Source organism: Papilio xuthus, unplaced genomic scaffold (assembly GCF_000836235.2).
Source record: "Papilio xuthus unplaced genomic scaffold, Pxut_1.1 DF826961.1, whole genome shotgun sequence".
Classification (NCBI taxonomy): Eukaryota; Metazoa; Arthropoda; class Insecta; order Lepidoptera; family Papilionidae; genus Papilio; species Papilio xuthus.
In genome coordinates, this window is record NW_013531688.1 from 4,979,728 (window position 1) to 5,005,391 (window position 25,664).

General features: G+C 33.3%; 1 protein-coding gene across 1 annotated transcript; it reads left to right on the forward strand.

The window, feature by feature from the left end:
• The first annotated feature begins 1,781 nt into the window (after positions 1–1,781).
• amon (prohormone processing protease amontillado) lies at positions 1,782–24,196 on the forward strand. Its single transcript, XM_013315048.1, has 15 exons — positions 1,782–1,817; positions 2,956–3,297; positions 13,387–13,491; positions 14,667–14,901; positions 15,305–15,342; positions 17,032–17,108; positions 18,618–18,706; positions 19,021–19,196; positions 21,088–21,200; positions 21,371–21,571; positions 21,939–22,014; positions 22,313–22,470; positions 22,696–22,860; positions 23,276–23,393; positions 23,504–24,196. Exons 1-15 carry the CDS (start codon positions 1,782–1,784, stop codon positions 23,675–23,677), a joined length of 2,103 nt encoding a protein of 700 aa, XP_013170502.1. The 3' UTR covers positions 23,678–24,196.
• The last annotated feature ends 1,468 nt before the right edge of the window (positions 24,197–25,664 follow it).

Below are 25,664 nucleotides of genomic sequence, written 5' to 3' on the forward strand. Positions count from 1 at the left end.
TAAATTACAGCCACTTCCTGTTTATAGACGGATTTAAAAGGGGTTTTAACAGACAGACGGACGGACAACAAAGTGATCCTTTCGAGGTACGGAACCCTAAAAATTAGTACACAACTTTAATATTTACCTACAATACAATGTGAAAAAACTATTTGATTTATAAAATTCTTTAACACTAAAAGTATTTTCAAATCCTGTTGGATTTTTTTTATCTTTTCAGAGTTGTCGACTTCCTTTAATCTTGTCACTTAGAAGAGCCGAGCTTCGTTATTTCCGTTGACGTTCGCTCGCCATTTCCTCTTGAAGCTGAAGATAAAACTTAAAAAGTCAACGATGGCTTGACTTCCCGGATGTACGCTGAGGACTAAATGTCATGCTATAAAGTATCTTAAATATTGTTTCGAGTTATGTATGGTAAGAAAACCTTTATAACGTCAAAAAAACATTTCTTAACAAGTCTTTAGTTTTTTACTTGCAATTGAACTGATTTATATATTGTTTTAAAGGTTCTTACTAATGAATCGTTAAGATGTTTCGTTGTCGTCGCGTTTATTTTCATGAGCGTCGGTGGCTCAGGGATTAAACACTTGACTTGTAATCTGCAGGTTCTGAGTTCGTATCACGTATCACATGTACCAATGTGTTTTTTGAATTTCTATTTACATATTTACATTCACATATAGTGTGGAGTCATCCAACATGCACTGGGACAGCATCATTGACTATGGCCTAGTCACCTCTAACTTAGGGTCCCCTCAGTGAGGACAACATACCACTATAAGTCAACGTTAAAAAAAACGATGTAGAGTGTTACGATTTTTATGATTTAAGTAGTTGTATTATAAAGGTACGGATAGACTACAACAGACGACATTAATCTTACTAATATTATAAATGGATGGATGAATGTTTTTAAGATGTCTCCAGATTGAACGTATCTCGATGTAATTTGGCATACATATAAAACATAGTCTGGAAGAACACAGCTACTAATTATGTTTGTAATTAATTCCGCACGGATGGAGTCGCGGGCGATAGCTAGCGATATTTACAAATACAAATTCAAATAGTTATAACAGTCTATCTAGAGTATACTCGTTCACAGAACGATGATTTTAATTGCTAAATATAAAGCTGGGAGTACATCTGCGGGGATGATTACAAAAATGTGGCAATCATACGAACCAGTGGAGCGCGAGTAACGCGCGCGGTGTATCCCCACCCTTATTTGACCTTCACCCGATATTGGAATATAGCGTATGAATTATGTACAAATGATTTACCTGAATACATATTTATGACAGAGACGGGCTAAAAACGTTGTACGTCATACGCGTTATTCTGAGTGTGAGTTTCATGGAAAGACGAAAACACTTTATGAGTTGTAGACAGAATCCTCACACCTGATAAAGTTGACTTGACACTTCGATGTTACGAAAGTTGTGGTGTCTAAGCCTATGATCTTAGCCACACGGCTACCCAGGAGGTTGTATTGAGTGCAATCCCATGTAATTTGAATAGGCTTATGTGTGCAATGACCTTAATATATACATTGTTTAAAGCCTATAATTACGGAAGCGCATGACTAATTTAATTTAAAAGGAAAACCTCTTACCTGACATATTAGCTACGTTACATATTAGACCGCTACATTGTTCATCGAAGTAAATGCAATTTACGATACCTTTGTAAATGCAATTAACTTTATACTTTTTATTTCATTCATTATAGAGTTTCGAGATACAAAAGTTGAATGCCGTCTTTGGCAAAGGCTGTTAAATATGATGATAATCCTTAAGGAATGTCTGAACGGGAAAGTAAAACTATTGTTGGAATATTTTTTACAATTCTTTAAAATTACTTTATTTATTTAACGGGGAAATGCCGCCAGCCTCTTGGGAACCCTACCGTGCGACCGCAGCGATTTGGGATCGATTTTTTATATTATTTAGTTTGGTTTAGTTTTAGTTTATAGTATTATTTTGGTAGATTAATTTTAATTTAATTAGTGACTTAATAATTAATATAGAGTTAAGTAATTCAATAATAAGTTTATGTATATATTTTTAAGTTATTCTATAGATTCATAGTTACAAAATAAACAGGAAAATTATTATTCTTTATTTATTTGTTAATGTGTATTAAAAGTACTTAAACATACTTGTTTTGTTACAAACCCAATTGATCAGAGAAATTTTGGTTGCCAAAATTTATTGGACGATTTACATTAATCTGCGTTTTCGGACCCGAAAGTTTGGGCAGATTTAGAGATAAGCGAGGCGGAATACATTGTACTGAATAATAAAAAAGGCCGGGAGATTTTATAAATCGAATAAAGATAACTTTGAACGCCGAAAAAATAACTGGAATAAACTAATTATCTGGGCTCAACGAATTTCGGGAAGAAAAGATACAAGAAAATTATACGACTTTTATGTGGTAACATTGCGCGTCATTGGTCAGTAAGAAATAAAAGAATCACGATTTTATTTTAATCTTATTACGTTATTCATTTTCTAAATCATTTTTGATTTACTAAAAATAGTTTCTTATTCGTCAGATCAAACCTACATATGTGAACCACGAACGTGGCATAAATATGTAAATCCAAAGGGTGAGGAAGATAAAGTTCGCTGATATGATTCAATTTGAAAGAACCAAAAGCGCAAACAACGCGACGGACGACAAATATTGATGTAGAAATGCCCTTTTCAGACGCATTTCATGAAAGTTAACGTAAAAACGATTTTATGGACATAAGACAAATTCAATAACCTGTTCGTAACATAGGTCATGAAACAAGCCATTTAATTTACTGAAAAAAAACTCAACAAAACAGAAATCATAAAAAAATCATAGCACATAAGCCACTGACTCAATTTCAAGAAAGCTATAAAAAAGATAACACTTACAGCCAATGTAAACGCTTTAGTAGTCGCAATACTCGACTTTCAGTACGAAACGATTACGACACGTTGGCTGAATGTGGGTTGTTTTAATTCAAAACAATGGTCATGCCGGTCCTTTCATAATCTGTGGAGCTTGGGCGAGGCATGCGCGGTCGCGCGGTCGATATACGGTGACGTCAGAGACGACGAGCCTCAGTCAGGCGCCGCCGGCCAGAGCGCGAACATGTGGCTGCAATGCTTAGCCGCCACGGTACTCGTAGCCAGCGTTTCCAGCGTCGCCACCCGAGAGGTCTTCACCAACTCCTTCCTGGTCCGTTTTAAACGGTCCCTGAACCACGAGGAGGCCCATGAGGTCGCCCGCAACCACGGCTTCGATAATTTAGGACCGGTGAGTGACCACGTGAAACTTTAGTAAACATAAGCCACTAATCGCGCCATTCTGTATTTCATATCTCAATTTATGGTGGCACTACTGAATCCAATCAGATGTTGTATCTTATCCTCCCACTATACTGTGTGATTAACTTCCGGTATTACTGGCCACTGATAAACTTGAAAACGAGTGTCGTTCATACGGCTTCTATTTCAGAGTCACTTTCAACGATGTTGATTGGTTTTTTCTTTCGCAATAAATACTTTTCCAAATCAATTTGCACTTATACATATTAAATCGCCTTCTTTCTCAATTTAATTCGAATGCTTAAAAAGTTATTGTTCGCAAATTAATTAAATTTGAACTTAATCCTTTTTATATATTTCCTTTAACACAGTTTCTAAATTCAAATTTAATGGGACATTTATAAATCTTCCAAAACAAAAAAAAAATGTTTTCCCGCTTTTTATAATTCCAACATTACGTCAAAATTCAAATGAGCAGATAACTTTTAAAGCTTAACTCTTGGTAGCTTATTTTCAAATACATCTAATGTGAAGTTTTACGAATTACTCAATTGGTAAAAGCTTTTAGGACAAAGCTATTGCAATATTAATTACGAGAGTTTTTAAACTTTAACAGATAAAAGAATAAAGCTTTATTTTAAGGGACTACTAACTAAAGTGTCAATTAACCTTTCGACTGTTCAAAGTAATAAGAACTACTTTTCATATTGTTTCTTATTCAATTTAGGATTTTCAAATTCTGGAGTGTCACTTCATCTCTTGTTGATTGTAAGAATCTGGCATACATTTAGCGCATATTATAAGTATGCAAATAAACATAAGATATTTATCCTGGGTTTCTGAGACCAAAACTCCCTTTAAAATATATTCTTATCACTGTTTTGTTACGATAATGACAAGGATTACGATATGATTTATAAAGATATTTTGGTATCGGAAATCAACGGTTAGTTACTTAGTAAACGCAACAATTTTATCCCGTCGTCTTTAGTAATCATTCATCATCATCATTATTAGCTCACTATACGTCCCCTCAGAGGGGCTCGGAGCCTACCTTAATTTAAGGGTGATTAGGCCATAGTCAACCACGCTGGCCCAGTGTGGGTTGGTTGACTTCACACATATCTTTGAATTTCTTCGCAGATATTTTTTTAAATATTTTTTAATAATTCGTTAACATATGTGAGGTTATGCGACGTTGGAACATTTCAATCTTGTTTCTATTTTAATAAACATATATAACAAACAAAATTAACAAAGAACTAACGTTTCGTGGTACAACGAGGCCGCGGCTTAAATGTAAGCCTTTATTTAAGACTGCGCATTACTTAATCGCTAGCTTTACGTGTTTTCCTCGTGTTTTTTATGTTATTTATTACGCAATTACAGTTGACATGGTTATTTTATTTAAACAATATAAAACAGCACTACTGTAATATTTAACTATCTTAATAATATTAAGAGCGTCGGCGGAACAGGGGTTATGCACTTGCCTTGCAATCCTGGGTTCGAATCCCGCCATATACCAATGTGTTTTTCGATTTCCGATTTACATATGTACATTCATCCGACGTTCTTACGGTGAATGAAAACATCGTGACGCAACCTGCACATATCTGAGAAGAAATTCAATGATATGTGTGAAGTCAACCAACCCGCACTTGGCCAGCGTGGTTGTCTATGGCCTAGTCACCCGTGACTTTGGGTAGGCTCCGAGCCCCTCAGTGGGGACGAATAGTGAGCTGATGATGATAATAATATTATAAATGTGAATGTTTAGATGGATGTATGTTTGTTTGAAGATATCTCAGGAACGGCTGCATAGATCTCGCTGAAATTTGGTATAGATGTAAAACATAGTCTGACGAAACACGTAGACTATATTTTTTAATTTCGCGGACAACAGCTTGTTTTAAGTAAAGCTTGTTTATTGCTTCAAACGCATTGACTTTATGTCCGCGTGTGTGTCAAATGTTTCGAAATAATCGTTAACATCGTTGTCGCAAGATAAGTCTACTTTATCCCTGACATTGATAACGATACAATTGCTTAGTTACGACGTGGAATGCGGGACGGTTCACTGTACTCGTTATTTCGGCTTTCGATTTTACGTCAAAAAATTACACAAAATTTCCCATGTCTTTCACAGTAGCTATATCATCATCAGCTATACCACCCCACTGAGGGGTTCGGAGTCTACCCTAAGTTAAGGGCGACTAAGCTATAGTCAACCATAGTGGCCCACTGCCGGCCGACAGCATACATATCTTTGATATTCTTTCACGGTATTTTCTTTCACCGTAAGAACGTAGGATAAATGTACATAATTAAATCTAAAATTGAACAACGCATTGGAACATATCGGGATTCGAACCCAGGACCTGCAAATTATAAGACAACGCTTAACTCTTGAGCCACCGGTGGTCTGGTAGTTTATATATGACTGCATTTAATATAAGAAAAATTTAAGTTAATCATAATTATTATCAATTATCTGAATTGTACTCACTTTTTGATCATCAATAATTTCTTGATCGGTTCATCTTTTACCATCATCATATTTTCCAGTCCATTGTCATTTTAACTATCTTAAAACGAGAAGAAAAATCGATGTAACACGCAAATCTTGGTGATCAATTAGTTATTTTCTCTAATAAGTAATTTTCTTACTAAACCTCTTCCTAAATTCTCTACTTATAACAGTAAATGTAATATTCCATTTTTTTTATATTTACGTATTAACAATATTCCTATTTACTTAGGTTTAGAGTTGTTAAATATTCCTAAGCGTTTTACAAATGAGGAAAAGCTGGGACCAACTTCGTTTAGCATTAATTTTACTAACTCATTTGCATACAAATGAAACTTTTAGTGTAATATTTGTATTTCGTACTGCTGTTTGTTTGAACAATTAAGCTTTACAAATTACTTCGTTTACATAAGATAACAGCGTCATTTTTAATAAACCAGCCATGATCTTTCTTGTCATTTAAAATACACATGTTATATGGAACTATTAAAAAGATTAACGACTAAAAAACGCATTAAAAATATCGTTAAAGATATGTACAGGCACACGTTATCAGATTATCACAAGGGACAGCTAGAATGAGGGAAATTTTATCATACACTAGCTGTCACCCGCGACGTCCGCACGAAATAAAATAAAAAACTTAATTACTAGCCTATAGGTTCTTCCAGACTATCTAAACATCCATGCCAAATTTCTCTGAAATTCCTTAAGCCGTTATGAAGATACCTTCTAATAACCCATCCATCTAAACATTCGCATTTAATATTAGTAGATGATATGATAGTTAGGTAACTTAGTAACTTCTCTTCTAAGAGACTTAATTTATCAACGTAGTTGTTGTCTAGATTCTGGAATAAGAGTACTGCGTTGATAGATGATTGGAGTAAAGACTGCTAACTATAAGGACGTGGTAAACGAGCTAAAGTGACTAATAGCATGCAACAAGTAGACAAATTATAGATGAGTTTCATATCTAATAGCCATAGGATAGCTTCTCACTATGTATGTGTCTTTGATACATATGTATAAAGTTGATACATAAAGTGTTATATGTCGCTTATGTAGAAAGTTCCGGTGTCTCACTCACACATTGACAAAACTCGTATAGACAGCGTCGTGACCTAAATCCGCACCCTAGAGCATAGTTAAAACTGATATACATATAGAGTAAACGCATTCAAACATTGGTCTGTATGTGACATGTTGTGAACTCAAATGACAATACTTTGTCTCATTTGACTGAATTGTTCCTTATAGAAAGTTAGAATATTTAGCACATTGAATAAAATGCTAGATTCAACATAACTATGTCATACTTAACGAAAATATCGTACGAGAAAATGGTGTAAAAATTCCTTTCTAGACAACTTTGTTTTCTTACGCCACATTACTTTCTTATAAAAACTATCCAGACAGTTTTTATTTTATATCTATACTGATATTTGAAGTACCAAAGAGATTTTATTTTTTACGAAGTGTTTGCACTAACGACAATTACTATAAAATTGTCCGATCAAAAAAAAAAAAGTAACCAATGTAAGTCTTTATTGACTTGGATAGTAATTGTTTTTTTGTAGCTAATTATCATTAAATTTCGCAGCTTTTTCAATAATAAATAAACAGAGAATCTGTATTAATACTAGCTGTCGCCCGCGACTTCGTCCGCGCGGATTTAATTAGATTAAAAAATTCTTTAACTGGTTTTTTTTTTATGAAACTGCTAGTAGAGTATAGAAGATAAAGTGAATACACATCACTTCGAGTGCTACTGACATGACCTTTCATTACGTATTCATAATGCTTAGATGATATATGTGACGTAGAGACTCAGATGCCCACACTATCCTAATGAAACCGCCTACGAATTTCCTTCGGAACAAAAGATACCCATTCGGTTTTCTTATACTGTTGATTTCCACTGTCGAAACGCTTGCATAAAAAATATTGTTTCCTCTCTCATTCTCTTTTAAAATACAGAGATAACAATAAATATCAATACATTTAGAAAAAAAAAGAATTAATTTACTCCAGTTCTTTGAAATAAAATTAAATAATCATAGGAGGCAAAGCGGGGATTTTCGGATTTACTCAAGCGTTAAATATAAAGGGGGAACTTTGTACCCAATCAATGTTTTTATCACACATATAACTGTACATATAGAACCGGTTATTCTTAATACTCAGGCGCGTCAGATTGAGACAGCGTGAGTTAATTAAATTCAGAATAGTCTACGGGATTGATATCTAGATATATTGTAGTTATAAGTCAATAGTACTCGTACCTGGATGACCGAGCTTTGATCGGCATAATTTTTTGTGTTATTCGCAAATAGATTTCAGAAAGAGTCATATTTTTCACTTGAGATTACTCAAAATGCCTCCTTTTTGTTATTTTTGTTCCAAGTTTATGTGTAATTTGATTATCGTTAAAACACGAATAAAATGACATTTTCTAAAAATGATTGCTAGCTAGATCGATCTATCGACTCCGAAACCCATATATATACATATATATATTTAATAGATGATTTTTTGAAATTAATTATTAAACCTTGTCTGAAACCATGTAGGTTCATGTAGTGGACGAATTTGAAATGACTAAACTTTCACGATTGCCTAACCCTTATGTGGTATAGAAGACAAACAAAATCCTATTTTATCAGCAACCGTTTGGATTTAGGACTATGTATATTGACATTAACTTTGGCAATTTTACAAAACAATTTTTGGTTATGTTCTTTGTTAAAACTTTGTTGTGTTATAATAAAAATGTCATATCAGATAACATCAATTTTAGGAAAAGCCGTAAATATATTTTTTTACGTCTGTTGAAATTGAACAAAAGCCTCTTAACAACTCCACTTTTGTTGTATTGAAAGGTCAAAGGCAATTTGTCGAATTGCTTTTATTGATTATTTCATCTGTATTACAAATGAAGTTAATGATTTCGAATAAAAAATGTACGAAAAACTATATTACTAGGTAATATCAAGGTCAGAGATGATGTGGATTTGTTTTTTATTATTAATTTTTTACAACTTTATGTTTTTCATAAAACGAGATAAGTAAATGGACAGTTATAATATTAAAAAATATAATGGCGACCGTAGTGTAATTTAAAAAAAAGTTATTATAACATTTTCATATACTAAAGTGAATAAATTTCCTAATAAAATTTGGGGAAACTTTTAAAGGACAATTTTAAATTAAACATAAGGAATATTTTTTAAGACGAGTCATAAAATTACAACTACTGATTGTTACCAGAAATATTTCAACTCTCGGAGTAAGTGAACCTTGTTGAAGTTTTTTTTATAGAACTTTTTTTTTAAATTTTATTTTATCAAACATGTCATATACTCGTATTTTATTTGCTTAACTTTCAATATAAATAAAAATACTTTCAGAATCTTCTGAATTTATTTGTAAAAGAAAAAGAAAATTAGTACTTAGCTGTTAACAAGCAACATGACACCCTTTAATTAAGACCCGAGTCGTGTAACCTTATTCTGTCATGTCATTGGTAGAGAAAAGATATAGCGTAGCATTTTGCTACGCCGTAGCGTGTAGCAAGTTTTTTGTAACATTAAAAAACTTGAATAAAAAGTAAAGTTTGGGAAATATCTCGAAACAAATGTGTATTATTATCCAATTTTTTAATGTATTTTTCTTTGATTTTCCACAAATATTTGTGCCTATATATTAAATATAAAATCCCATCTCACTAACATGATAAATCCAAATGTTTGGATGGATGGGTGAATGTTTGAATATATCTTCAGAACGGATGCATAGATCTCCCTGAAATTTGACTTAGATGTAGGACATACATGAAAGCACACATATAACACTCTACTTTTATAGAAAAAAGACTTAATTTCTATTGAGAAATAAAGTCTCGGAGTGGTTTAGAAAATAGTTAATAAAATTTCAGAAGAATGTGAATTAATTGTAATTTCCAAAATTTCCCAAACCATTAATCACTGTTGTTTCAGAGCTGGGCACATTCGCTAGCAATGAAGCACGTCCCCTTTGTAATTAAATAAAGCAAACTTTGATAGCTCCGATGTTCATTTATTATCACAGAGTAATGAAGGGCCCGGAACTTATTAGTGGAGTGGCATTTATGACGTCATAATATCCTCAGTTATGGCGTCGTCCTCCAAATATTTGTACAAGTTTATTGTCTCGCTATAATAATTGGAACATAAACGAATTGTTCATATTGTTTTCTGTCCTACCAATAGATTGTTTTTTTATAAAAATAAGATATCTAACAATCAAATGGCCTGCTAATCTCACCGAAACAGCGAAGCAACTGGTGACCTTTTCTTATAACAAAAGGGGAGGGAAGGGATAAGGGACTCGAATTAGGCTTCCACTACGCACATTCTTCAGGCGCAGCGTGGAAATGCTTCCTCCGCACGCCTGTCTACTGTGTGTTTGTGATTTGCACGGGTTTAGCTGTACCTGCAATAGATGTTTTTTGTAGTTTGCGTTTATTAAAACCACGTATGTCGTTCTATCAGTCAGGAAAAATAAAATTAAGGACTAAAGGAATAGCTAATGACCAAAAGGTAACACTTCGGTTTAAGGTCTATTCCAATTTTTTAAAGCTTTTCTTCAGCGTCAGCATAAATAATATTTTTATTTTGAACTTTAACTAGAACTTTGTTTTATAATTAACTGTAAAACTTTTTATATTTTCATGCCCTCAAAAGATTGGTAAAAGTATGTCTTGAATTTCCAGCATACTAATAGAGAAAATATTATATGTCTATATATCTTTCGAGCTCCACGTAGTAAAAGTTACAAAACTAGCAGAAGTTTAATATTATTTCTTATAACATATGTTGCTTTTGATATTATAACATGTTATAAAAATTGTCGTTAAGATTTATAGCCCATAAAATAAAATTACTTTTGAAATTGTCAAAGAAATATCGTAGCATTTTGCTACGCCGTAGCTTAACTTATCAGAAATTTCGCTCAGATTCACATATATCTGAAGACATTAAAATGAATATAATTCTATGATTTTCTTTTATTTAGTATTCGCGGCATCTTTCACACACTTGGTGATTAGACTTAGCGCAAATAACAATAAACTTTATTACCTTGCAATAAAACTCAGAGTGGCTGTAACTTTAACAACCGATACGCAGCAAAATTGAAATGTTTTACGATTAATGTTTATAAAAGAATTTATTACTCCTTTAAAATGCCATTAAGATATCGTAAAGGCCTTTGTCAATGATAACGATGACTAAAAATCTGTTAAATTTTAATTAGAAAATAGGTAGAACAGAAGACGCTTCTAGTACGGAATTTTAATACGAAGAATTATTTTATATTATTCAAGAGTGTATTATTTGTTACACTATCTTATTTCTTACTAATACTATAAATACGAATGTTTGGATGGATAGAGGAGCGTCGGTGGCTCAGTGGTCAAGCACTTGACTTGCAAACTGCAGGTCCTGGGTTCGAATCCCGCCATGTACCAATGTGTTTTTCGATTTTCGATTTCTTCTTCCCGACGTTCTTGCGGTGAAGGAAAACATCGTGATACAACCTGCACATATCTGAGAAGAAATTCAAAGATACGTGTGAAGTCAACCAACCCGCACTTGGCCAGCGTGGTTGACTATGACCTAATCACCCTTAACTTAGGGTAGGCTCCGAGCCCCTCGGTGGGGACGCATAGTGAGCTGATGATGTGGATGGATAGATGGATGGATGGATATTTCTTTGAAGGTATCTTCGGAATGACCCAACGGATCTTGATGAAATTTGGCTCATATATAGAACATAGTCTGGAAGAACACATAGGCTGCTAATAATTTTTTTTTAATTGCGCGTAGACGGTGTGGTATGTGATCGCTAGTTGTACAATATCTGAAAAAGTCTAAATTTAAATTTGATATTCACCAGGAGGAAAAGAATTAAGTTATTCCGTCTATTTTATTTATTACACTTAAGTCCGTACAAAAGCAATCAATACAAACTACTTAGAGAAAAACCCTTGACCATAACACGAACTTTGTAATAGCATTACGCTCACTTAGCTTAATCCAATATTAGAGGCTGTTACGAAACTCTTAAAGCCCATAGTCGTATAAACTTGACCCTCTGTTCACGGTCAGACATCGTTCAAGTAATCACTTCAATACTTCGTTCACGGTCACTGCCATGACTTTCAATGTGTGATTACTAAAATATAAGTATAATAAAATTACTTCTTTGCGTTCTTAAAAAGCATTAATTACAAATAACTTAGTATTAATCGCACGCTAATATGAAACATTACAAAAAATCATGATTTTTTTAATGTGATTATTCGTAAATCTTACTTCTTTTTTTTTAAAGGAGAAGGGGGCAAATAATCTTACTTATATATCTTACGAATATTATAAATGTGAATGTTTGGGTGGATGGATGGATGTTTGTATGAAAGTATCTCCAGAACGGCTAATGATGAAATGATCTTCATGAAATTTAGCATGCATATAGAACATATTCAGGAAGAATACATAGGTAACTAATTTTTTTTTCGCGGGCTGCAGCAAGGACATAATAAATTACTTAAGGCGGAAATAGTTTTATTGATAAATATCTTCTAATATCACTTTGTCGTCCTTAATAACAATCACCGGCTGTCAAAAGGTTAATAAACGTGTTTAACGAAAGTGTCCAACTATATTATTGGTTTAATACAGGTAATTTCTAAAAGAATCTGACACAAATTAGAGATATAATGATCCTATTATTGAGTAAATAATTCATTTATAAATTTCATTTTATTTTTTCATCTAAGTAAATAATATAATAGTAAAGAATATAAATAAATACCGGGCGTATTTTTCGTTTGCAGCTCTCAACAAAAATGTATTGTGATTGACATATTAAACTAGAATTAAGATTTCTAGAAAAAACACACAAAAGTACTAAGAATATATTCCTTAGTGTATATTTATCTTATCTTAGTGGATAGATATTTTATTGCTATTTATAAAGACGTTAACGTAGACAAATAAATGCTGTGTTAGGATATTGACAATATTTACATACTATTACATTCCAATTTCGTATTTCTTTGTCGTATTTACTCTACCTTATTGAACGGAGACGTCTCTATTAACAATTGTTTGAACAGTACAAGTGATAATATAAAGCTCTATGGCTAAAAATCTTACTCTTTGATATTTGATTCACAGTCAATTTATATCAAGTTTTTGGTTTTACTTGAATGTTTTAGGCATGGTAATTAGAGTCGTATTAGATTTTTGTATTATTTAACAACTATTTATATAAAATAATTGAACCGAAGAGTTCAAAGACGTTGCTTCGACTGGGATATATATTAATGAAAAATATTTTATGCCTCCGCTATATTCCTTCCTCCCTCATTGTGTATAGCTATGTGCGGCCATTGTCCGAACAATCTTCCATAAGAAATTTAATATAAACTCCTTTCTTATCACGTTATTCGCCGTAAAAGTAACATCTACTTTATAATAATCATCACTTCTGACATTTATGTAGGTGCTGGGCTCGGATACGGAGTGGCACTTCACGCACCGCGGTCTCCCACACGCCCGGCCGCGACGTTCCATCGCACACGCCCGTCTTTTGAAACAACATCCTCTGGTAAGTTCATTCTACTTGTATTCTACGGTTGGTTTCTGAGACCAGATTCTCTGTATAAAACATATAGTCATCACTGTCGTTATCTTTGTCAAAAAGAGATAACCATTTTAAACGGGTATTTTGTTCTTAGAAATCCACAATTAATACTACATACTAGATTTTACGCGACATTTCTTACTTATAAACCAGTGTTGAGGTTATCGCTGACATGTGGATTTCGCCTCATCATTATCAAACGTTGAGCAAACATTTTTATGTTTTAAAATTCTCATTAAATATTAACTAAAACGGAATATAAGTAATTTAAAACTATGTAAGTTTAATAAAAAATCATATCTTTTGTCAATACCGATATATCGTTCATTAATTAACTTGTCATTGTCAGATTAATTTTATTCAAATAAATTTCAAGTGATTTGTAAAATTACTTTTTTGAATTACCCAATCATAATAACTCCTGTGATTGATAGGTTCTTGAGAATTTCTGTATAATTTTAAAAGAAAATTACGTTAACAAAATTAACATATTCTCGAAGAAATTGAAAGCCATCAATCATCTCAAAAGGTGTAGTAACGATTTCGATGTATTTAAATAGTCATGGGTATAGCTTTGCTTTTAAGAAAAAATACATACTGTATCATTTTTAGAATAGATGAATCATAAAATAAAAACTGGCAGATTTTTGTGCAAATAATAAAAACACGTACGCACGAAAGTCACGTTTACGTTCACAAAAAAAAAAACTGAAATACAATTTATTCGCCTGTTTATTTTTTATATTGTGGAGTGGGCGTGAAAGGCAACATAAAGATCTTATCATCATCATCATCAGCTCCAGTATACGTCCTTACCGAGGGGCTCAGAGTCTACCCTAAGTTAAGGATGATTAGGCCATAGTCAATCACGTTGGCCAAGTGTGGATTAGTTGACTTTACACATATCTTTCAATTCTCAGATATGTGCAGGTTGCATCATGATGTTTTTCTTCACCGTAAGAACGTCGGATAAATGTACATATGTAAATTGGAAGGTAGTTGTACATTGGTACATGGCGGGATTCGGACCTACATATTGCAAGTCAAGTGTTTGACTCCTGAGCCTCCGACGCTCCACTTGTTGAGAAGATCTTATCATCATGTTGATAATTTTATTCTATCATCCCCACTATTACCAGGTGCATACAGCAGTGCAACAGACAGGTTTCAAGCGAGTGAAGCGCGGCTTCCGTCTACTCAGAGTACCTGAACCGCTCCCAGCAGCTGAACCACGTGACCCCTACTTCCCCTTACAATGGTACCTCAAGAACACCGGACAGAATGGTGGCAAGCCCAAGCTGGATTTGAATGTAGAAGCCGCATGGGCACAAGGGTATACTGGGGTAAATGTAACCACTGCCATAATGGATGATGGTAAGCAATAGAACATAAGCACTTGATTTCACTACTGGTATTTTGAAGAACAAAACAATTGACAAACGTACATGAGCGATCCATCTTTATTAAGGTGAAGACTAGCATTAATGATATTTACAATTTAAAAAAAAAATAATTCGATAGAAATAACAACAATATAAATAACTCACGCCCGTAACCCAGATGGGTAGGCAGAGTCTATTTGGTGCCGTCCTACACCTCTCTCGCTTCTTCTAGAAGAACTTTATGTTCCCGTTTCTAGAAACGGGAACATAAAGTTCCTTCCCTTCAATTAATTCTCGTTTGTCTAATTTTATTAAATATCAAAATATTAAAATCATATTTATATTTTCGTTTTAATCAATAATAAATTTATTGAGTAACTTTTTTTGTTTTTTAGGCGTAGATTACATGCATCCGGACTTGAAATACAACTACGTAAGTATTTTCTTTGTTGAATCAGCCTAATTCTATTCCGCTTTGCTTTAATAAAAAGTCAATGCTATCGCATGATGACGAGTCCAGATTATGCCGATGTTGAACTTTAAATTAAAATGCCTTATTCATGACCGCCGGGCTTTATCAAAGCCGAAAGCTCTCTGTGAATCTCGAGGGGAAAAAGCTCTGTTAATGAAAGGTAAATAATATGGGATTAGATGGCTCCGCATTTTTAAAGACAAATAATTCGTTTGGTTTTGTATAGCAAATTAATTGCCTTAAAAGGGTTAATTAACGTTCGCTATTATGAATAATGTATTGGATAATTTTAATTAATTCATAAAAACTTTGATCCATCGCCTCAATTAACATTATTTATTTAATTCAGTCTTCTTCTGTCTTCTTCAATATATTTTTTATATATTCGCTGAAATAGCGAAATCACCGTATATGCGTTGCCTACCTTTAATCGACGGAGGAAAGGATGCACAGAAAGATATTTTCCCTTTCCATGCATCCTCTTATCCGAAAAGTCCACTTCCACTTCCCATCCTTTCCTTATAAGACAAAGGGTGGGAAGGAAAAGAGAACTAAATTAGGCCTCCGCACACGCACACTCATCAGACGAAACGCGGAATTGCTTCCTTCATAATAAAATTGTATACGTCATGCCATAATAAAATTGTAGCGTCAATAGCCTAATGGTTATGGGTATGGATTTCCGATCGCATGGTCCGAGGTTCGAATCCCATTCGACTATTGTCGTTAACTATGTCCTAGCACAAGCATAGAGCTTAGTTGGAATGGTACAAGAAATATTAGTAAATTAACAAAAATCTGCTTGTATTTAAAAAAAAATCGTGTTGATATTATTTATCGGCGAATGATTTTAAAAGTGGTATTAGTATGGAAATAATAAAAAAAAGTAAGTAGTCGTATAAATAAAGCTTCTCTTGAAGAATGAGAAGAGTCATCTAAGTATACGGAGTATAGTGATTGAATCAAGTGCACTTTTGTCGTGTAGCCGAGCTTTTTATTTCATTTATTTCCTATGATACCTACTTCTATAAATCTTGTTTATTATTAAATGAGAGTTGCTCTTTGAAGTAGTGACGAATACATTGTTTTAAAACAATTGAAGTCGGGTATTAAAATTTTAAAATTGGAAGATGATCGACTCCATCTTGATACATTATACTGAATATTTTTGGTTAACTCGCGCGTGGATAACTCTTTCTCCGATATGTATATGTGGTAAATTAGTCTGTCCGTTCTATTGTAATCCCACGCATTAGAGGCTTGATTGATTTTAAGGCGTGAGTATTGTGGACTGCAACTTCTTCAGCGCAATTAAAAAAGGTTCTTGACAAATAGACGGACGGACAACAAAGTGATCCTATAAGGGTTCCTTTTTTTCCTATCGAGGTACCGATCCCTAAAAAACAGCCCACATATATAAGCTATCTTAGAGTAAAGGTACCATCAAAATCGGTCCAGCTGTTTCTGAGATTACCCGGAACAAATGCAGCTTTGCAGACAGACAGAAATAAAAAAAACTTCGTTATAAACAAAGCAAATATATAATGTTTGCGAAATATATAATTTTTTCGATATTGCTTACAAATACTAATCTTATTCATTATCTGGACTAAGTATATTTTCCAAGTCTAACGACTTATTTTGTTTCAGAACGCAGAGGCATCGTATGACTTTAGTAGTAACGACCCCTACCCCTACCCGCGGTATACGGACGATTGGTTTAACAGGTGAGCTTTAAACAATCAACGACAATCAATGGCCACTTACTTTTTAATTATCGTTCACCTCTATAGACGTCATTCAGTTGCCGCTTCAGTAGCTCGTGAAATTAAGCAATTAATACGTTCGAATATATATTAATTACTTTTCTATTTTGGTTAAAATTGAATGATAAATGACCTGAATGGGCCCTCGATGGGTCCGAATCTATTTGGTGCCGCTATCGAACGATCAGTGACTTAAACCTTTCTTAATTTGCTTTACTCACATGTGCATACCAGTTTATTAATACCAGTCCCACTGACCGTGATGAAGGGACCCGATGGGCTCGAAACTTGTCGGTGCCGACAGCGGACTAATAAGTGAATGTCTAGCCGTTTATACATTAGTTTAAATGTCTCACGAAAGTTTAATAGATAGTTTTATAAATAGTTTATTGTTATGGCAAATTTTACGAAGATTATATGTTTTTAACCCCATGTAGATTTAACATATTTTCCGACTCTCTCTCAACGGTTTAGGTATTTTTTATGATTATCAAAGCTCCAAGAATTGGTTTTTTAACCAGTTTTTTGGAAGTGAAAATTCATAGATACATTGTGCATTTGACATGTTTGTATTTTTATAACAGTACACTCATATTTTATTTCGTAACATAAAATTCACGAGTTTATCTTGTCGAGAAATGTCTGCTAGCTACATACTTTGAGTGCCTCAAAAGGTGAAGTAAAAAGATTTATGCTAGGCATTCCATTTATATTCCACAAAGCTCGAGAGATATTAGAACGCTTTTAAATAAAAATAATATTCATATTTACCTCTAAAAGATGAAAATAAAGTGTTTAGAATTCAAGCTTAATTATCTTTTAGTTTTCTGTGTGATTTTTGCATTATTTTTGGATACGTCCTACATAGTTACACCACTATACACCGTAGTTTATAAAAAGAGCGTTACATTAAGATAAGACGAATACGTTCAAAGTTATCTCAACAAAATCCAGACTTTTGTGAAGGGCTTTGTCCGTATTTCGAGAGATTTCTCGATAATCAACTTTTGAAATTAAATTAGAACCTTTTATTTGGCCTTTTCTATTTAGATTTTTATTTCGTTCCATTTTGTTCTTAATTTAGTTCTATTAAAAAATTTAAGTCGTCAAACTTTTATCTACTTTTTCATACTTGATGTAAAAAAATATACGCATAATATTTAACACGTTATAATGTTATGCCGAATGAAGATGTTTAATAAAGATCGAATAATTCCTGAATATATCAATACCAAAGGCTAAGAGTTTAAAAGATAGGAAGAGGATTACACTTTTTTAATATTTCTTAGAAATACATTAAGTTCAAAAATGCATTAGTAAGGTTTTTGGTGGCTTCCAAACATGCGTTAATTTGTGAAGATAGAAAAAAATGTCATAAATGAAGAACTCTAATATATGTTTGTCCCAGATTTTTGTTTACCGGCCTAAGATGCGTATGAGTGCCTATTTATTTTAGTATTTTGTGTACAGCCATGGTACGCGGTGCGCTGGGGAGGTGGCTGCGGCGCGCGATAATGGCGTTTGCGGAGTCGGAGTCGCTTATCACTCTAAAGTTGCTGGTGAGTCCACCAACCTTATGTTTACTTTCGTGAAATGTCATAGCAAAAGTAAAAAAAAATGCATATTATTTTCGTAATAATTTATCTCGAAGAGAGGAAAATGTATCACAATATCTTTCGTGTAATTGACGAGATTGTAAAAGTAATGTTTTTCGTGGATGTGTTTGTACTTTCGTTACATAATATGCATCTAATGTTGTCTAAATTTCTTGAAATTCTTTCAAAAATTAGTTATTATTTGAATTATATTATTGCTTAATGTTCTAGGAGAGTCGGGCATACTTTTTATTATTTTTTACTGTTTATTTGTACAGGTATCCGTATGTTAGATCAACCTTACATGACGGATCTGATAGAAGCTAACTCTATGGGCCACGAGCCACACAAGATCCATATCTATAGTGCATCTTGGGGACCTACTGATGACGGCAGAACCGTTGATGGACCGAGGAACGCGACAATGAGAGCTATTGTGCGTGGAGTCAATGAGGTAAGAAGTCAAATTTGTACCGATAAAATTGATATCGACAAGTACAAATTTGATTTAAAAAATGGCGAAATTGATTTAGAAATTTAGTGTCTTCTTTGTAAATATATATCACGCTTAAAAACTTATATTTGTGTATATAGACATAATGATTACATCGTACATTTGAGAAATTTTCCATAAATTAAAAAGAAACGTATCACGTGAAAATGATTTTTATTTTTGAATGCAAATGTGAATTTAAAAAGATAAATGTTCAAATTATTTGTTTTACTCACTCGTGTAGACAGGAAGGGATGAGCTAATGTTTGCTCGAATAAATTGAATCGTCACACTGGTCTACAGTCTCTGTTAAGTGGTTTTATTCTAATTGAAAACTCGTGGAAAATTTTTATACTTATAACTTTTTTTGTTTCTATCTAAATTAAAAATAAAGATAATTAACATCTTTGTAATACTCAGTTTTATCTTACTAATATTATAAATGTGAATGTTTGAATGGATGAATGTTGGTTACAAGGTATCTCCAGAACGAACAGAAGAGCCATGCTCTCTCGCTTAAGTTTGGCATAGATATATAAGATAGCCTGGAAGAATAGACCATTAATTGCTTTTGGTTATAATTCCTTGCGGACGAAGTCGCCAACGACAGCAAGTAACCGATATTTTTTCATAATATTTAATTAGTATCATTTATTTTATATGTTTAGGATTTTATCGTAATTAATTTTCCTGCTAAACTTCTAATGTGTTTTAAAAGTAAAATTGTGCGTATATTCTAAAAGCAAATGCGTGATTACCACAAAGTTCGCTAAATATTTAAACTGTAACACGAAACAATGTTTATGTCCACGGATGAATAATTTAGCTAACCGCAACCCAAAATATGTGCCGAGGCATATAATGTTCGAAACATAACAGAGTGTTCGCTGTTTAGACAAAATTTGTACATAAAATTTTAATATGAATACAGAAATGAATAATTAAAGTTTCCTCTTTTAGATTAATGCTTTCATTTTATTTATGAACAACCTGTATATTTCAAGAGAAAACTATCTTGTTGAATATTAGTACTTTTATTTTATTATACTCGCATTGTTATCTTACTTCTTACTAATATTATAAATGCGAATGTTTAGATGAATAAATGGATGAATGGATATTACTTTGCCAACGGATCTTGCCACAATTTGTTATAAACATAGTCTGGAAGAACACATATGCTACTAATCAATTCCACGCGGATAGTCTTAGGCGACAATTAATCATAAATATTTTAAAGGGTGTTCATTTTTTATTTATTTTAAACTTCTAAATTAAAAATTGTTCACAATATAAAAGAAGATATTACTTTATATAAATCTTCGTAGTCTTTACGTATTTGCAATAGAACACCTTTCCACTTTCCTTTTATAAGACAATACATCACACAAAGGAAAATCTTTCTTTATTCTCTCGTTGAGAAAAGCTCGCAAACACTTGTAAGATAATATTCAATACGATCATCTGTGATCTTTACAAACAAAGAGCCTTTATAATACGAAAATATTTGTATGGAAAATAATATATTTAAATTACTTAAAATCATTCACAAATCTGTAGATGTCGAAAATCAATTCAAATATTCAATTTCTAAAAAAGTAAAGATAATATAATTAAAATAAATTAAGGAAAACGTAGCAGGGAGTCAACGTAGCATCTAGTGTAGCGCGTAGCAATATCCGCGTAGCATCATGTAGCAAGCTCTACGACTAGTAGATACGACTTATCTCTTATCTCTCCCGTAGTCAGGAAGAGTGACAAACAGGAACAGCTACTTCATAATGCCACTAATTATATGTGACAATTTATCTTTGATTAGATTATTGGATATTTATTTGACTTTCGTTATTAGGGTCGTAATGGTTTGGGCAATATCTACGTGTGGGCGAGCGGTGATGGCGGAGAAGACGACGACTGTAACTGCGATGGATACGCAGCCTCCATGTGGACTGTATCTATAAACAGGTATTTGAATGTAATCAAGAAAAGAATATAACCTAAATACTAACTAAAACCACATCTAATTCCACTATGATAAAAAAAAAATTATGGAAGGGTAAATGGCCCAGTAATTGACCCCCTAATAAGAAATGAACATTTTTACATATAAACACTAACCAAAGTATTTGTTTCAGTGCTATAAATGACGGACAGAATGCGCACTACGATGAGTCCTGCTCATCAACACTGGCCAGTACTTTCAGCAATGGTGCTAGGGATCCCAGCACGGGGGTAGCCACCACAGACTTGTATGGCAAGTGTACAGCAACGCACTCCGGAACATCCGCCGCTGCACCGGAAGCCGCGGGAGTATTCGCACTCGCCCTTCATGCTAAGTAAATATAATATACCCGCGACTCCGTCCGCGCAGAATGAAGAAAAAACTTAATAATAACCTAGGTATTCTTCTCGACTGTGTTTTACATCTATGCCAAATTTTAGCGAGATGCAGGCATCCGTTATGCATATACCTTTAAACAAAGAGCCATCCATCCACCCATCCAAACATTCGCATTTATAATATTAGTAAGATTATTTCTTATGTGCTAGTAAGTAATTCATGAAAAATTACTGTCACAAATTAAAGCAAATCTAAATTACCGTAATCACAAATCAAATAAATATCACGAACAATGTTAATCTATTACCTTGTTCCTTAAGTGTTATTTGACGCGAGCATTCCAATATCGTCTTTTGTTTCAGTCCAAGTCTAACCTGGCGTGATATTCAACATTTAACAGTGCTGACATCAAAGAGAAATTCATTGTATGACGCAAAGGTAATAAACTTTATTAGCTTTGAAAGCGGCAATTGTACTTCTATTGTTATTTAATGTGTAATAAACCACGTCTGTGTCATTTATAACATCGAGTTAATTACTTCGATTCTTAATAGAGTTGAATAGAAAACATATACGAATAATATCAGTTGATTGAAATTGGGTACGGTGTACAATAACTAGGTAGAGCAACCTATACTAAAATGCTCTATTTATTCTCTAGTGTTGATACAAAGAACAATCCTCTTAAAATAATTCAAACATGTTACCCTCTTTTATATTTTAGCGATTGTTTTAGGGTCGTTTCCACTGGACTATGAACGGTGTGGGTCTCGAGTTCAACCATCTGTTCGGTTTCGGCGTCCTCGATGCGGGCGCCATGACAGCACTCGCGGCCAACTGGCGCTCCGTACCGCCGAGGTACCATTGTGAGGCTGGCTCTGTTAATACTCACACGTGAGTAAAATACCTTAAGTTAAGATAAAGTTCACAAAAGTTAGGAGAAGCACAATTCGAAGGATAAACTTATTCCACGGTCTTAAGTTTTGCAAGGAATATCTTCTGAAAGTTACCTACTAAGGACTCGTGTTTTACTTCGGTTGCTTTTCTTATTCTCCTGACTTCTCAAACAAACATAAAGTATGTTATAATATAATAGGTATATCGATTGTTATGAAACAGTGAGATTCCACAAGACGGTAGCGTGACACTGCGCATAGAGACAGCGGCGTGTGCGGGCAGCGGCAGCGAAGTGCGTTACCTGGAGCACGTGCAGGCTGTGGTTAGCGCCAACGCGAGCCGTCGCGGTGACCTCGAGTTCTTCCTCACCAGTCCTATGGGCACTAGGTACACCTACAATGGATATAAGCACATCCTTATTTGTTATAACACCGCACAATCGTTCGAGGTTACAGAGAGTTGGTTTGCACCAAGGTAACTTTTAATCGACTTAAACCATTTACGCGCATATGAAGCTTGGCTGGATCTTACCATAATCATAATCACTTCCACGATACCAACTCTTGAACAATCACAGGAAAGAGTAGTCTTTTCCATTCCCGTTTTCTAATAACGGTTACCTTCCTATCAGTGGATATGTGACTTTAAATTTGTCGCTTACACTAATAAGCAGCAGCGATAGTCAGATAATCAAATGGCTTGACTTACTATTCTCAGACATGGTATAAAAGTATAGATAGATTCCCTTTTTCCTATGACAAAATTTCCTATGTAAATGTCATCATGTGAGTATTTTATCCAGGTCAATGATCCTGAGTAGGCGCTCCAACGACGATGATTCCAGGGACGGCTTTACCAAATGGCCCTTCATGACAACGCACACTTGGGGTGAATATCCACAAGGAACTTGGACATTGGAGGTATTTTCATCATATCACAATTGAAATTATATTTTAAATTCTATATGTTAATAAGTGTATTGGCTATTGTCCCATCAACATGTGAAATGATACACATTATTCTATCCTAGGCAAGGTTCAATGGTGGATCGGGACCGAGTTCAGCATCAGGCTGGCTGCGTGGATGGTCTCTGGTGCTGCACGGCACTCGGGCACCGCCCTACGCTCAACTGCAGCCTGAAGATCCCAACTCGAAGCTGGCTGTTGTGAAGAAAGCTCACGAGGACAACGCCCTTAACAAATAGATCTTGCAACTTGATTGTAGTTAGATTTATTTGTTCATCACAAAAGTAGGACAGGTAAATCTAATTGCAAGGAAGTAAAGCTCTTTGCAGTATTTATTATTGGGAATCTAGAAGCTAGTTGGATCAGACCATTGCTAAAATCACAAGTCAACCTATCTTACACTACGTAGGGTCGTCATAGTATGTACTACTCCTCGACAACTCATCAGCTCACCCCATCTTACGCATATCCTCTATCACACAATCCATCCATACTTTATTAAAATCTCAAATTTTAACCCATTAATCATCTCATTACAATGTCTTCGTTTAACACAATTTATTTGTGTTGTCCCTCGCTGAGATTCTGTTGGTCTTTAATCGTTTTCTTTTTCATACAGATTTGTCCATATCTTCAGCTCAGTTCTACTTCAAAAGGAATTTCAAGAAGCATAAAAAGAACGCGGATGTATTACACTACTTTAATATGTCATCATCATCAGCTCACTATACGTCCCCATTGAGGGGCTCGGAGCCTACTCTAAGTTAAGGGTGATTAGGCCATAGTCAACCATGCTGGCCAAGTGCGGGTTGGTTGACTTCACACATATCTTTGAATTTCTTCTCAGATATGTGCAGGTTGCATCACGATGTTTTCCTTCAACGTAAGAACGTCGGATAAATATGTAATTATCCTTAAACATTCAAAAACTTTAGTATACTTCCTTTGAAAAGATCCAACTCCTTTCTAGTTCCTTTTTAAAATGCTAAAACGAAAATAAAAAAATCTAAATGTTATAGTTTAATCTCTTGTATTGCTAATAATCTCATATTCCAAAAAAAAAATGTTTACTATATTTTAATTGGCCGTTTTTAATGCAAAAATAATTTTGAATATTTTATTGAAAATTTCAGATTTATCAACTGGTTTATTTAAAGAATTTTTAACTCAATGTTTTGCTTAGGCTAGTTTTCTGTAAAGCTTCGCGCAAATATGATATCATTAGAAAATTACTCTTATAATCTTTTTTTAACATTTTAATTCTACGTTTATATAACTACTAATAACAACGTTATATTTTAGATTTTCTCATGTAATTGAGTATTTTTTTCATAAATTGTTCATTAAAAAAGCTATAAAATTGTTCAGATTAATATCAAATAATTAAATTATATATTTTTACATGTAATAAATATTTAAAATTTTAATTTATGTTTACTACAATAATTAATTGTTTATTTCATTATAAGTTACATTCCAAAGAAGTCTAGTCATTGTGTTATTTTTTTTTTATACAAAATATAATTTTATAAATTTTATTCATCTTCTTTACTTCAAATATAAATAAATATTGGTACAGAAACATATCACTTCACTACCGTTAAATAAAGAACCAATAATGCCTTTATGTTTTGTATCGTAACATATTAAGAAGTTGAGCAAGATTTATAAGTAGATTTTTTTACATTTTTAATTTTATATTTTAAACATATTTAAAGCCCAAATGAACTTGCATAATATTCATAAATAAAAAATAAATGTAATAATTAATAAAAAATAATTTATTTTACGGTAACATTTTTTCAAAATCGCAAAAATTTTCCAAAAAAAAAAATTTTTTTTTTTTAAATATTTTTTGTTGATAATTCAAACGGACTTAATTTACCCAGCATAATTAAGTCCGTTTGAACAAAATATAAAAAAAATGAACGTATCAGAGTTAAAAGGATTATTAATAAAAAATATTGCTACCATAGTTGTATTAAAATATTTAAAAATATAGAAATCAGTTTTAAATGCATTAAAACTCATTGATACTATTTTCATAAAAAAAGGGATTTCATTATATCTTTAAACATATATAAGTCACATGACAATTTGGAATATCATTTATATGTTTTAAAATGGAAATTTCCTAGAAGTATTAGTCCTAGGAAATTTATTTCTACGGCATACGATTACAACCATATAATTGTTAAGAACATAAATTCATATATAAAAAGAAAG